General features: G+C 37.1%; 1 protein-coding gene across 4 annotated transcripts in view; it reads right to left on the bottom strand.

Moving 5' to 3' along the window:
* The window catches only part of MUC2 (mucin 2, oligomeric mucus/gel-forming), a 115809-nt gene that overhangs the window by 76416 nt on the left and 23665 nt on the right, over positions 1-15728 (bottom strand). For all 4 annotated transcript variants that reach the window (XM_075187859.1, XM_075187857.1, XM_075187858.1 and 1 more), the window contains 12 exons: positions 14606-14744; positions 12334-12444; positions 11295-11474; positions 10605-10844; positions 9697-9853; positions 8146-8277; positions 7625-7772; positions 6057-6103; positions 4376-4579; positions 3138-3179; positions 1560-2288; positions 1298-1366 (listed from right to left, as the gene is read on the bottom strand). In XM_075187859.1, coding sequence (XP_075043960.1) covers positions 1298-1366; positions 1560-2288; positions 3138-3179; positions 4376-4579; positions 6057-6103; positions 7625-7772; positions 8146-8277; positions 9697-9853; positions 10605-10844; positions 11295-11474; positions 12334-12444; positions 14606-14744 — 2198 coding nt within the window. The remainder of the gene's footprint in view (positions 1-1297; positions 1367-1559; positions 2289-3137; positions 3180-4375; positions 4580-6056; positions 6104-7624; positions 7773-8145; positions 8278-9696; positions 9854-10604; positions 10845-11294; positions 11475-12333; positions 12445-14605; positions 14745-15728) is intronic.

Raw genomic sequence — 15728 nt, 5'->3', positions numbered from 1 at the left:
ACAATATGTCAGATATGCGTCAGAGCCAATGTGTACTGTTTCCCTAAACTGCATATAATGGCTAATAAACAATAAGGGGACCACTGAAAAGTACTCATCTTGATATTGATATAAATATTACAACTTGATAAGCAAAAAATACAAAAATAGTAATTGTTAACTGCAATTTAGTTCATAATAAGGTAAACTCCACATGCAGCATTGCTGCAAGATTCACTTTAATCATCAATTAAAGAGTTGGTAGACGCTGACATCAAATAAAGATGCTTGAACTGGTCGCATATCGTGTCTCAAACCGGTTTGTTGAATCGGTACAAACATTTGAAATTTCACTGGAATGTCTCGAATTTTAAATTAATTTAATAAATCGAGTTATATTCCAAAAAGTTTTGTAGGTCCAACCAGGTTCCTGCTGGTCCAACCATGTTAAAGTCTGTTAAATCGTGTTTGAGTCAGTTTGTATGTGTTTGAGCAAGTTTGCACATGTACGAAGACGTTTGAACACGTTCAAGCTTCAATTTATACATTTTAACAGTTTTTAAGAAGCTCTGTGGATGTGTGACTTATAATGTGACTAGTTATATGCTTTATTTCAGCCTGGTTGAGGAAAAAAGATGTGTCATGGAGTGGTAGTTTGCCCAGACATTGAGGAACTATTTGTTTGTTTGTATTGGAATATTATAAGACTTTCTAGAGTCTGTCTCTATGGCTGCCACAGCTACATTTCTCTAGTTTCTAACTCAATTTCCTAGTATCTTTCTATGTTTGATCTGTCTTTTCACTTTCATTTGTGTATATTGTCACATTAACGTCAGGGATATTTTATGTAAACCATCAGGAGGTTAAAGAATCAGCAGGACATTCTCACAGTAGTTGTAAACAAAGCCTCATCACTATTTTAAGCATACCTCACAACTGTCCCGATTTTGGTTGGACACTCCCGATTAGTGGACCACAAAAGGGGCAGCGGGTGGAGCTTTCCAAAAGTGGGAATTTTGGGGGAATCAGTTCCGGGGTGTAACTGAATGGGAGTGGGGCCTAATTTTGCCTGAATTGTGAATTTATTAAATGTTGCTAATTATGTTTTGACAGAGATATTTAAAGGGAATAACACAAAATATTTTCTTCTTTAAAGGAACCCATTAGTGGACTTTAAACATTTTTTTTTTAGGATTTCAGTCTCCTGACAGACGTGGATCTGCTTAATTAAAGAAATATCTGAACAATTCAAATGATCAGGCATGGGGACGGTTCGTACAACTAGAAACATAAAATGTATTTTTTAAAGAACACTTACATGGCGTTGTTTCCTCAGTCTCTGTGATACATTCTGTGGTAGTGATGATTGGTGGTGTAGTTGTAGGTTCTGAAGTGTTTAGAAGCAATTAACACATTAATTTAGTGGACATTATTATTATCAACAGTAAAATAAATTCACAATACCTTAATGACAATAAAGATTTGCAAGCACACAATGTGAATTTAGAATCCTTACATCTAAACATTTAACCAGATTTGTTTTATTTTGTTGTACATCAGTAAACACAGTATCATCTCACCTGAAGTTGTTGTTGTTGTTGTTGTTTCTGTTATGGTAGTAGTTGGAGCAGTAGTTGGTGTTGTGGTAGTAGGACCGGTGGTAGTAGGACCGGTGGTAGTTGGTGTTGTGGTAGTAGGACCGGTGGTAGTTGGTGTTGTGGTAGTAGGACCGGTGGTAGTTGGTGTTGTGGTAGTAGGACCGGTGGTAGTTGGTGTTGTGGTAGTAGGACCGGTGGTAGTTGGTGTTGTGGTAGTAGGACCGGTGGTAGTTGGTGTTGTGGTAGTAGGACCGGTGGTAGTTGGTGTTGTGGTAGTAGGACCGGTGGTAGTTGGTGTTGTGGTAGTAGGACCGGTGGTAGTTGGTGTTGTGGTAGTAGGACCGGTGGTAGTTGGTGTTGTGGTACTGGGAGTTGTGGTAATTGAAGTGGAATGAACACATTCATCCTCACAGCAGTCTACTCTGATCTCATAGTTGAAGCATTTCTGCCAAAGGTTGTCATCTAGTTCCTGCTCACTGTTCTTACAGATGAATCCATAAGATACATTGCAGTGAACTTTCTGATTCAGATCATCCAAACTGACATCAGGCGCATTTGCTGCTCTGCATTGAATCTGATCCGGCACATTACAGAATTTATGATGTTTCCTTATCTCTTCATATGTTTCATAATCACCACTATCCAGACCTTCCCCTGGCTTGCTGACATCAAACCACTGGGTCCACCGGCACACCTTTTCATAAACACAGGCTGTACAAGAAAATACACAAGACATAGCAGATAGCCAAAGAATATACATTAACTTACAGTATGTAAAATTGTATGAGACTTTCTGGTGACATAAATTTCAACTCTATTTCATCTTTTCAGTCCACATGTCATAAAATCTTATCCTAAAATTAATAATTGTCCCCCTTCCGTTATGTTACCAGACATCAGCTGAATCTTGATTAATATGCAAGATCCACGGCTGCAGCGCCATCAACAATGAAGATAGCTCATAAAAATTGACATATAATGGTATAACATTCACTTTTATTACTTTTGCTATATATTTATATAGATATATATATATATATATATATATATATATATATATATCATGCTCCTTAGTGACATCAGTGCATGAATAGCTAAAGTTGCCACTAAAACCTCCTCTGACCGCACAGTTTTCTTCTGTACTTTCTCCTCCCGATATGACGTTTGCTTTATGATGAGTGTGTTTAACATCATGGTGAGCTAGAGATATTCCTTTTTTTATTGTAATGTATTTTCATTTGAACATACAGGTTTTGATGTCCTCTTAGGTTTCAGGATATCTGTTCAAGTTTCACAATATTGAAAGTGGAACAAAAAATGTTAAGCGAAGGTGAAATGTCAGCCTGAATGCAAAATGCACTGATCTGATATGATGTAGAAAGAAAGGAGGATAAATTGAGCAGGGACTCAGGTGGGATCATTCCATGTTTTAAAGTATGTGATACGTTTACATTTCCAATCTTAAGGTTATGTGCTTGTTTCAGATCACATGAGAACCAATACATTTAACAATAACATATTAACCTTTCTTTTTTAATCATGAAATGCAGAGTTACTTACTTGTTGAAGATTGAGGGGTTGTTGAAGGAACGGTGGTGGTGACTAAGAATAGAAGTGATGGTTTTATTATTTCATAATATTTTATTGACTAAAGCAAATTTCAAGTCCACAAGAACCTACAGTTGACATTGATTTACGCAGTTCCTAAAATTACAGTATATCAAATAATGGGTTCTTCTGATAAATCCTACATCTATGTTTGTAGATGCTTAGATTTTATTTATGCAACTACTGTGGGGGTCACACAGGCTGTATCTACCATATAGACAAACAAGGCATGTGCCCAGGATAGCACATGCACTCCAGGAATTGAGAACAGGACTCGCATTGGTCCAGTCCCTGAGAATTCCCTTACAGATAATGGGGATATTGTCTCAACTTTCATAGGAAAAAGCAAGTTTATAGAAATCTGAATTACTGCAGAATCGATGACTATAGTTGTCCTTGTGAGGAATGTGTGAGGAAAGTGTAATCTATGGACCACTTTGTGACATGCAAATAGTCAAGGAAATATTCCTTCCCTTTGGCAGTCCCTGACTCTCTGTTTTACATGAATGGAGCATTGAGACAATTTTGTCATTTTGATTTTAGCATTTTCTTCCTATTTTGTGCAATAAAGATCATATGTGTACAGCATGATGTCATTCTCTAAGTATAAACTCCCCTCCTGCCAGGTAATGGTTCACAACATTCTAAAGGTAAATTTGGGTTCTTGAGAGTCAGATAATGGAACACCAAGCCCAGCTGACCCTCTGAAGAGGTTTTGTGTTTAATCTTCTTTTTCTGATTATAGATGACACTTTTTCTCACTTTCCCTTTGCCGCCTTTAGATTTTCTGACTTTTCTGGCAGACTTTATGTAATCTTAGGTGGCATTATACATTAAATGTTTGTGTTAAGGTAGTGGTGATGGTGGGTAGATTTTATTTTTAACTTACTATGATAAGATGGTTGCTGTAGTGTCTCAATCTATTGTTATTACCTTTTCCTCAGTGATTATGTGACAATGGACTTTAAAATTCCATTGTAGGTATCTAATAAGCTATTAATCAGCACAGATTTGAGTTAATGTTTGATATTATCAAGATGAGGGAGTGAATAGTGGGGCATAAGTAAACATGTCACTAATGCAACATATATTAAATAAAGGTACTAAATGACATATTTCAATGCTATTACAAAAAATAGAGTCTACAGGATACAGACATCAGCTATAAGAATCTGTGGAAGCTTTATTACCTGTTGTTGTCAGAGTGGTGGCTGTTGAAGTAGTGGTGAAAGTAGTAGTGGATGAAGTGGTGGGTACAGAAGTGGAACAGACATCGATTTCAACCTTTTCTGTTCCATTCACACATTTTATCACGATACAAACTCCAGACTGTTCTTCTTTGGATATGATTTCACCTTCTTCATATATTGTGCCATTGATGATACAGACACAGGCTACAGCAAAGGGTACAAGAGAAAAATCACTTTGTGTTTATAAAACAATATTAGAATTTTTACTTATTTCACCTTCTGGTGAAACAAAATCGTGGTAGCACCATGTGCAGAAATTGCACAGTACAAGAAGAAGTAAATTTACTATTGGCCATGAACAGATATCAAAGCATGTGCATTTGTGTAATAAAAATGGTATAAAAATATATCAAGGCTTAACTAAATCTGTTCATCTTCAAAGCTGTATGCAGACATGTTTAAACACCTACTAGGAGAGAGGTGCTTCTGTGTCTTGCAATATCTCTGAAACAGTGCAGAAGCTTGACTTTGAGTTATTGTCTTGCAGAGTCAAAGATAACTGCAGATCATGTTGGATTAACGCATAGAGACATGGTCACTTGCTCTATAGTCATGTTTTAATAGTAAAGCTAAAAAATTGACTAGGAAACCTCAGGACACATCACAACATTTCTCACAATGCAGCCAAGGAAGAAGGTAGCAGCATAATCTACCTGGCATAAGAGATTGTTCCAGGTGTGGATGTGAGCATCATTTGATTGGCTCACATCCTTCCCTGGGGCAACCTCTTTGGCTAAGTACATCCTGCTGCTCTCCAGTCCCCCAGTTGCATCACAATAAATGTTGAGATGTGGTTGGCGTCTTCTAGTTCTGCTCCTGAAATCCAAATCTGTTCCCTTTAATGGGTATTTAATATACAGGCGCAAAACTATAAATAAAAAATAAAATGTATTCTCTATTTCAAAAAATAAATAAATAACTGAAATCTTAAATTGATTGCTGTTTTTCTTAAATAGAGAAAACATTAATTATTTTTGCAAACAGCTGTTTTATGCAGTATGTTTGAGAGCAGATCAGTGGTATTAATAGGGTTTGGGGATATCAGTGGGGTGCAGAAGACTTGGAAGGGGGGGGGGGGGGGGGGGTGACCCAGCATTTACAGGCCCCCTTCACCTCTGGGCCCTGGGCATAGAATATTCTTTCATTTTACTGATTATCACCTGTCCCCCTTAATCCCTGTTTCTTAGCCGTTCATGATAAACTGTTAATTCAGTTACGTCAAAGCAAGAGTAAATGATGTGGCTTGCTTTATCATTATAGCTTTTTGTCCTACATCAGTATATCACTATGAGTTTTGATATGCAGCATTATAATTTTCTCATAGAATAGGAAATAAATACTTGATTACATTAACAGAGTTGCTTAGTGAAACAGGATGTATTTTACATATGGGTGCAGTTATCCTCAAAGACCTTTGTGTGTTCACTGTTTGACTTTTGCCTATATCAACTCCTTGTTGCTCATTTATGGCAGTATTATATAGTCAGAATAAGCCGCAACAGAAGTATACTGAACTTCTAGATGAAGATGTACAATAATTATACTCATCATAGATGTGACAGCACAATAATAACAACCCATATAAAAATATTGTATCTCTATGGCTAAATGCTAAATGTACCTGATTGATTGTATTTGCAGCTGACTTCTGCTTCTGGGGTACATATACTAAAACAAGAAAAGAAATGGAATCATGTTTAAACATGCATACAGGTATATTCTAACATTTTTATGCCTTGACATACTAAAGCAATTACATTGCTTGAAGAGATGATTGTAATTTTAGACATATAAAAAAAGTAAAAACACAAATTGCTTCAGTGTTCCTTGTTTTCATGTGTAATAAAAACAATCAGATTGCAGTCTCATAAAGTGACATAAAAAGTCAGAAACTTTTTTGGTCACACATCTATTGTTTTTATTATAGGATGTATATTATCTCATAAAAATGAACTTTTAAACTGTCTCACTTTAAATTATGTTCCTACCACTACTTCTTACCATGTGTGGCAGTTCTTACCATGTGTGACATTCTTACCATGTGTGGCATTCTTACCATATGTGACATTCTTACCATGTGTGGCAGTTCTTACCATGTGTGACATTCTTACCATGTGTGACATTCTTACCATGTGTGGCAGTTCTTACCATATGTGACATTCTTACCATGTGTGACATTCTTACCATGTGTGGCATTCTTACCATATGTGACATTCTTACCATGTGTGACATTCTTACCATGTGTGGCAGTTCTTACCATATGTGACATTCTTACCATGTGTGGCAGTTCTTACCATGTGTGGCATTCTTACCATGTGTGGCAGTTCTTACCATGTGTGACATTCTTACCATGTGTGGCAGTTCTTACCATATGTGACATCCTTACCATGTGTGGCAGTTCTTACCATATGTGACATTCTTACCATATGTGACATTCTTACCATGTGTGGCAGTTCTTACATTCTTACCATATGTGACATTCTTACCATGTGTGGCATTCTTACCATGTGTGGCAGTTCTTACCATATGTGACATTCTTACCATGTGTGGCAGTTCTTACCATGTGTGACATTCTTACCATATGTGACATTCTTACCATGTGTGGCAGTTCTTACCATGTGTGACATTCTTACCATGTGTGGCAGTTCTTACCATGTGTGACATTCTTACCATGTGTGGCAGTTCTTACCATGTGTGACATTCTTACCATGTGTGGCATTCTTACCATGTGTGGCAGTTCTTACCATATGTGACATTCTTACCATGTGTGGCAGTTCTTACCATGTGTGACATTCTTACCATGTGTGGCAGTTCTTACCATGTGTGGCAGTTCTTACCATGTGTGACATTCTTACCATGTGTGGCAGTTCTTACCATGTGTGGCAGTTCTTACCATATGTGACATTCTTACCATGTGTGGCAGTTCTTACCATGTGTGGCAGTTCTTACCATGTGTGACATTCTTACCATGTGTGGCAGTTCTTACCATGTGTGACATTCTTACCATGTGTGGCATTCTTACCATGTGTGGCAGTTCTTACCATGTGTGGCAGTTCTTACCATGTGTGGCAGTTCTTACCATGTGTGACATTCTTACCATGTCTGGCAGTTCTTACCATGTGTGACATTCTTACCATGTGTGACATTCTTACCATGTGTGGCAGTTCTTACCATGTGTGACATTCTTACCATGTGTGGCAGTTCTTATCATGGGGCACCTCATCACCAGGCTCGTAGTGAGTATTATTAATATAACAACCGCATTCTTCTTGGGTCACACATATTTTCTTTGTCTCATCAAAAATAGGCTTATCCTTTGGACAAGTTGGGTAGCAGCCTTTAAAAAATCCAAATTTAATTTGTGAGTTGAAATACGATATATATGCTATGGTGTTCAGTTGTAAATATGTCTATTGAATTGAAGTACAATTTCAGCAGTTAAGTCATATATATCTGTATTGTGCGCTTATTGAATAATGTCCTCTATTCTAGTCTAATCTGTTAATTATATTCAGTGAAAGATAACGTCATCAAGTTATATAGATCTATATGTGACTAGTGTTTGATGCAGTGATATAAAATCATAATTGTTATCACATATGTTTATGTTGTACAAGTGGATACACCAAGTTTTATTCTGAGTCTGCCAATGATGGGAGGACGTGTTGTGGAATCTAGAATTTGATTTATGACTGTTCTGGGACACTTACCTTCCAGATAAGTGATGGTGACATTAGTATAGACATTATTGATGGAGCGGCATGTTTGTAGGCTGTGGTTACCACATGGGTGATAATGCCACTCGCATTCATCCTTAGGATTGTAGTAGTCACAAAATATGGCTAAAGTAGGAAAAAAAAATAGTTTTCTGTAAATCATTTAGCAACATATTTTTCAACAATTCAAATGTCCAGAGATGGGTCATTAATATTAGTTCATTTAGGCTTGTTCTCACAATGTACATTAAGGTGATCCAAATCCAGTACAAGAGAAAACAAAAACTCAGATCCCAGTTCCAAAGCTGTGGACACCCGGTCAAAATTAGTAGCTTCTAAAAATTTTACATATTTGGTGTATGGTGACGGAAAGATTAAGTAGCCTCAGTATATTGCTTTAAGAGTTTTGAGGTCATATGAAGACAGTAAATAATCCCAAAAAAATTGTCTAAATGTAGGATTTAATCAGATCAAATATTTCAGTTATATCACCCCTGATAATAACGTAGGCATTGCATGACCCCTAGGTAACAACCTGAGCCTTTGGCCTTGTAGGCACAAATTTAAGGGCTAACATAAGGTAAATATCAAACAGTATTTGTTGGATATATCTCCAATACTGTTCTAATAGATTTTTGATGAGAGATCCAGATAATTTTTATGGACCTCTTCAGTGGCGCACCCAGGGGGGGGGGGGGGGGGGGTTTGGGTTTCCAGAAACCCCTCCCTTCCGCTAAACAAGTGCCCCTGTACTATCCAGCAGCCGCGGCGCTGTCAGCACCGCCGCGGACGCTTCTTTGACAGTGCCGCGGCTGCTGGATAGTACAGAGCTGCCGAAAACGGAGCTGCTTTCGCAGCGGGGTTTTTTTTTGGGGGGGGGGAACCCCCTAAAAAATCCTGCGTGCGCCCCTGCTCTTTACTGCAAGTAAACTGCACTTTTGTTAGTTTGCCTTTATATCCGCCCTTACTTCATTCATGCTATGTATGTATTGCTGATATTTTGATAATAGTTTCCATGCTGAATTGTTTTGCTATATGCCATGCAAATAAAAAAAGTAAAAAAAAATATTGTAAATAATAAAAGGTATCTATATCTATTTTGACAACCAAAGTTTTCTTACACCCATATGTCTGATAATACTAAATACATAAAATATTCTCATCAGAAGCAGACAGGAATATTTATAACTTTCTGTTTTGCATCCTCATGTCATATGTTTGGGGGACAAAGGCTAATTTATGTTATTCAACATTTTTAAACAAAGGATTAGCAATAGTAATTCTAGCAAAGATTTCCCCATATTCAAATGGATCAGCTCTACTTAGCATGTTTTTTTTTTTTATAAACAATGCTGCATATGATGCATATGATATGAATCCTTGACATATTTATTTTATAAAAACCATAATGTATTCCTTTTTTATTTATTTTTTTGTTTGAGTTGTGCCATAAAAAAATTCTATATCAATAAATAATATCCAACTTTCCAATTTCTGCAAAAGTTAGGCTCACACTGTAACCAGTCTAATTAGTACTTTACTCACGGCATATGTCTGGTGTTCTCCAGTAGACACAGGCCCCGGCTTTGGTGCATTCCTGAGCATAGGCAGCAACTGCCGTACAGAAACATTCACAGTCTCCGCCACTGTCACAAGAGCAGGCATCATTTACACAGGCTTCGTAAAATGGCTTTGGATCCACCTAAAAAAAGTTCAGTCTCATTGTAAACATCAGTAACAGTGGATCATGAAAGCATTTATTTTAAAACTTCATTTAAGAGACATTAATTTATATATGTGACAATGGTCAATGAGTATTTTATGGTGACTTCTAAGAGTTTGACATTTTTTCCTAACTTGCAGCTTTGTGCTGCTATGATGGGTACCGCCCTAGTAGAAGGCAATCATTTGCTGGATAATGTCAACGAAGACAATTCTGACATAAAGGAAATGTTTATTTTTTAAAAGTGTGATGCGTAAATGTTATAGAAGGTAAACAATAGTCCCACAGCGCTATATATAATGTTGCTGAAAACTAGTGACTTGACACGTGATCTACTAGTGAATTGCAAGTTGTTGACCAATTACTAACCACTGACAGCTCCTGGTATTGAGGGAACCCCAGCTATGATCGCCCTACCTCAGACTCCCACCGTTACACTACCACAGCCACAAGTACACGATACCTTTCATCTCCAGTGGACTTGACTCCTAGCTGTTTGAGTAATTAGGATTTGGTGGATAAACATGACCTCTAAATGGGTTGGCCATGGCTCCTGTTCAGTCCACATCTTCTATAGTCATACTGAGCAGATTCGTTTTTACTATATTTGTTTCTGTATGTGTGTGGTGCTAGTTGTATATATTGGTGTGTCAACCTTTTTTGCTCAACCTTGGTTGGAACTTTAATTCATATGAACAGTATATGAACAATATAATCCATATCTCTGTACCTTGCTGTGGCAGACTTTGAAAACTTGGCTTTTGATTAAGCCGCACTGCTTCTCAGCCCAGGAGTGACGATGCGGGTTCTGACTGCAGGGATCGACTACATCTGTCGCATCAGGACAGCTTGGATCGACCTTCCAGCTGTTTCCAAACTCCAACACATCATTGACTTGTAACATGTGACTGGTTTTAAAGTCATTTTGTGAATTGTCATCAAAGTTTCCACACAAACCGCACAATTTACCCTGGAAGAATGGAAAAAAGCAAAAAAAAAAAAGCCTTCAGACATCCAGATATGTCCAGTAATGCCCACAACCTAAAGTTAATTTCAGTCGCAAGTGTACATGCATTTTATTATGTAATTAAAGTCAAAAGTAGCAATATTTTGTGTTTGGACTTGTATAATACAATTTTGGACTTGGGCTGACTTTCTATGTCAACAATCAAATATTCTATAGGTAGATATTTTATTGTGTTTTCTCCATCGCACCTAAGGCATGACATATTTGTGATTATGACTGTGTCAAACCAGGGTTTTTTTTTATAGACAGTTCTATATCAGTATTTATGGGTTGTTGGAATTTCTAGTCTGACTTATGCTGTGCTAGAGAATAGTTCAATGCTTTTATACATACTCTAGACAAACAATGATTATGTTCCAAAGCCCAACTTAATGCTGAATGACTCATTCTTACCTTGTATGCAGGCGACACCTTGATAAATATGGTGGTTTTTCTGTCCCAAATCAGAAGAATACCATTGCTTGCTTCAATGACCAGGTAAATTCCCACTTCACGTGTCAGATACTGCACATGTTTTCCGTCCTGCCCTACAGTTTCCTCTAAGTGTTTTTCTACTAACTTCAGGACAGTACTCTGAAATATGTAAAAAATGCATCCATGGGAAGTTATGTGTTAGTTAATGTTTTTATGCAGCCACTGTGCTATTCTAGACAACAGGTTCCACTACAACATACATACATACATACATACATATAACATACAAATACAGTATAAAATCTGGATAAAATCTGAAAGGACCATTAAGTGGGGCCGGAATATAGTATCTGGTATATATATATATATATATATATATATATATATATATATAAATAAAGATATAGATATATTTATATCATCATCATCATTACCATTTATTTATATAGCGCCACTAATTCCGCAGCACTGTACAGAGAACTCATTCACATCAGTCCCTGCCCCATTGCAGCTTACAGTCTAAATTCCCTAATATAGACACACACTCACACACAGACACAGACAGACAGACAGCAAGGGAGAGACTAGGGTCAATTTTGATAGCAGCCAATTAACCTAACAGTATGTTTTTGGAGTGTGGGAGGAAACCGGAGCACCCGGAGGAAACCCACGCAAACACAGGGAGAACATACAAACTCCACACAAATAAGGCCATGGTTGGGAATCGAACTCATGACCCCAGTGCTGTGAGGCAGAAGTGCTAACCACTGAGCCACATGATAAATTATCTGAATATGATCGAAACTACGCTGAAGTTCCGTGCTCTTTTATTAAAACGCAATTTGAATAAGGTCACCAGTGTTGATCTTTTTATTGCACAGGAATGATTCATTGACAGATCATCCCCAAAAATTATAGGCATCATTGTTGACAAATGTATTAGTCACATGTATTATTCTACCAAGAGTCCTTCAAACAACCAACACCTGAAAGTATATTGAAGTTATACAATACATACCCCTAGAAATACTTTGATAGACTTTGAGCATGTAACTCCAGTGGTGCCGCATGGGATGTTCTCTGTGATGATGCTAAAGTTGCCACTAGAATGGTTAGGACCACAGTAATCCTGAAATTAAATGACATGCAAAATTGTTTTTCCTTTATACACTTAATAATATCATAGTAAAGTTATTTTCCTTATAATCTATGTAGCTAATACTAATTAACCAATATTTTTTTTTGTAAAGAATAAAATATAAATAGTTAAGTTTATACTGTGCAGATCTCAACATATTTAAAACACTTTATTATTTTTTTATTGTCAGAACCTGACAATAATTATTTGTTCGCTCTGTTAATGTATAGTTACTTGTAGCACAGCAACCACATGAATGTTTTACATATTTTTGAAAAAAATCACATATTTCACATCTTCAATCTGAATTGTTTCCACTGACATATTGCTCAATATTGACTCTTTCTATCACTGTAAATAATTGATATATCTGTCACATGCACTTATTTTAAGACATATAACATAACATAATGAATTAGGATTTCATTATTATGAAAATATTTACTTACTATAAATATCGAAAGCAAAAATATTTTACCTGCTAAAGCCATATTGTTAAATACAACCCCACCTTGAACTAGCAAAGTTGGACAAGAGTCACAAAAGACTTGTAAGTTACTGATATTTATTTCACACTTGAGAAATTCCAAAGTGTCATGATGGTCAGCCTTAGCTAAATCCAGATAAAAAAGGAATAAAATTCTAGAACTCAGATATTTTAAAGGACAACTAAACGCCAAAATGTAAAATTTTAGGTATAAAACCTGAAGTTAAATTACATTGTGCACTGTTAACCTGTCATTCCATTGATGCTTTGTTAAAACATAAAGCATTGCCTCACCTCTCCATTATAAAGAGATGAAGCTCCTCCCACATATTTAGAGCAATATCCTAATAAACAGGTCAAAAAGCTGAAACAGCAGCCTATTAAGTTGCTGTTATATAACTGGCCTAGCCCCTGTGTGCATCTATCACTCAATACAGTGCTTTTCTGCAGAGCAAGCGTGTAAGCTTATCTGTCTGCTCCCTTAGAGGAGTACCTCCATGGCAATACGGCAGCCTGCTGCAGAGGCATGGAAGCACTAACTACTATGGCTACAGGATATACAGTGCGCTTGGGCCTAGAGTCAAGCTGTCCCCTTGATGTGTGGGCCCCTTGTACTCTCAGTGATCAAATTAACAATGTAAGTGGGAGTAGGTTTCTATAATGGTTTCACATTTTTCACCGAAAGGAAAGTATGGGATCGATATTATGGCCTAAAGCAAATTTTAGGTCACATGGGTGTCTCAGTTTTTAATTTCAAAATCATGTAAGACCTAAAAATTATCATATTGCCAAGAAATAACTCAATGAAAAAAGTCATTTTGTTTGAAAGTGGCAAAACAGACTTTAATTTGGACATCTATTATAAACGTTTTCAAATACATCATTAATGTTATCTTTTGTGGCTAACAGTCAAATCAGCCCAACTAAATCAGTCACAAAATCAAGCGGTCAGGTTGAAATGTTGGTCAGCCATAGTTGCTGATGGGTCAGTGTGGTGCATTTTGCATTGGGTGATTATTGGTGAACTCTGGGATCATTTAAAATATGGGCATTTAATGGGCTCTATAATTTGGCACTAATCTTATCATTCTTCAGAAACTGACAAATGAGTGTGGGTACAGTCAACTTGAAGGTGGAAACCGATGAGGATATCAACTGAGCTTTAAGCTTTAGGGACATTTTTTTCCATCAATAAAGTGGTAAAAAAGGGACTGCAGTGTAACACTGTACACCTAACAAATATCCTATATATACAAGCAGATAATGCCTGCTAAAATACCTATTATTTTCCCACTAGACATGATTTCTTTTGGGCAAAGAGGGCAGAGACTATCAGTTTAGAACCTGGCCAGGGCACATTGGGATTGTGGCTGGAAAGACTGGAGGTATTGTTGTAAATTGGGAGTTTTGACAGTATTGCTTTTAGACAGATCTCGTCATATAATACTTAGTCAATGCATAATGTGAAGAGAGCGCTCTTCAGTAGTAACATTATAACTATAGAGAACTTAATATTCTATAGCTATAGATAAGTTAGTTCAGATCAAGCAAATCTAAATATATGCACATATAGTAACAGATGAACATGACACACAGTATACAGTGGTTTAGCTTTACTTTGGTGTAATTAATAGTAATATTAGCATAATATGTTAAGTGCCTTACCTGGACAGCTACAAATTCACAATTTCCATCAAAGTCATAAAACCTTTCATCAAATGTGATATAATGACCATTTCCATAGATTGTACATGTCCCGTAACATACAGCATGAGTGCAGGTCCATCTTCCTTTCTGACATAGGCTGCAAATTAATTCATGCTATTAAATTGATTTAATAAATAAATAATTCTGCATAGTAACCTGACCATTCACTAGAGGTTAGATAATGACAAAAATCTAAATCAGCGTATCTTCTCAGGGGCAAACACAGGATTTGTAGAGGGGGGTTTCCACACCACGCCACCAGTGGACGTGACCAGCATGCATGGGGTCGTAGCTATAATATTAGACAGTACTTGGCTGCTCTCCAACTCTTCCTATCCCTATAATATACATGGGCAATGCTACTACTGTTAGCAGAGCCATGTGAAGCAGGGACAGGGTCCAGCCGCCTCAATTATACAGTGCCCAGGCAGGATGGGGGTTTCCAGGCACTAGGAAACACCCCCCCCCCCCCTCGGTTTGCCTATGCTTCTAAGGATTACTACCAACTTAATATATAATAGAGCAGACGTACTTGCTATCATTATTGAGTGTCATAAAGAATTCAGTTTGGTCATTAATTCTTACAGTATATTTTAGTTTGATGGTGTTTGATCACCACATGTTGTACTTGTACTTGCTCACAACTCTGCAACAACTGTAAAATAACAGAATGTGGCTGGTGAAAAGGGCAGAGGATTAGTTTTGAGTCTTGGAAAATGTTTGTAAGAATAAACCTTTCATGTCAACAGCTTGCAGAGTACTGACTTGGGATTGCACATAATATTCTTACTCTTTCCATCCTTATACTGCTACTGGCAGAGCACTATCTCACTAGTACTTCAATTACCATCTAGTAATGTAAGAGGGCAGAGTTCTTTCAAGACCCTCGCCCACCCTCCTCTCCTCGTCAGTAGTATACAGGAATAATAAATCATCATGCTAACAGCTGTTTGTGACCCGCAGATAAAGCAGGAAAAAAGTGTGATGTTTCGGTGGGACATGGAAACAAAGGGGATAGTGCACAAAACTCTATGGGAATTCTATTTTACAACTGTCACATTGTTGTTTTTGAGACCATATG

This window comes from Mixophyes fleayi, chromosome 10, assembly GCF_038048845.1.
Source record: "Mixophyes fleayi isolate aMixFle1 chromosome 10, aMixFle1.hap1, whole genome shotgun sequence".
NCBI classification, from domain to species: domain Eukaryota; kingdom Metazoa; phylum Chordata; class Amphibia; order Anura; family Limnodynastidae; genus Mixophyes; species Mixophyes fleayi.
The sequence above is the reverse complement of the archived record's forward strand: the minus strand, read 5'-3'. Positions and strand labels throughout refer to the sequence as shown.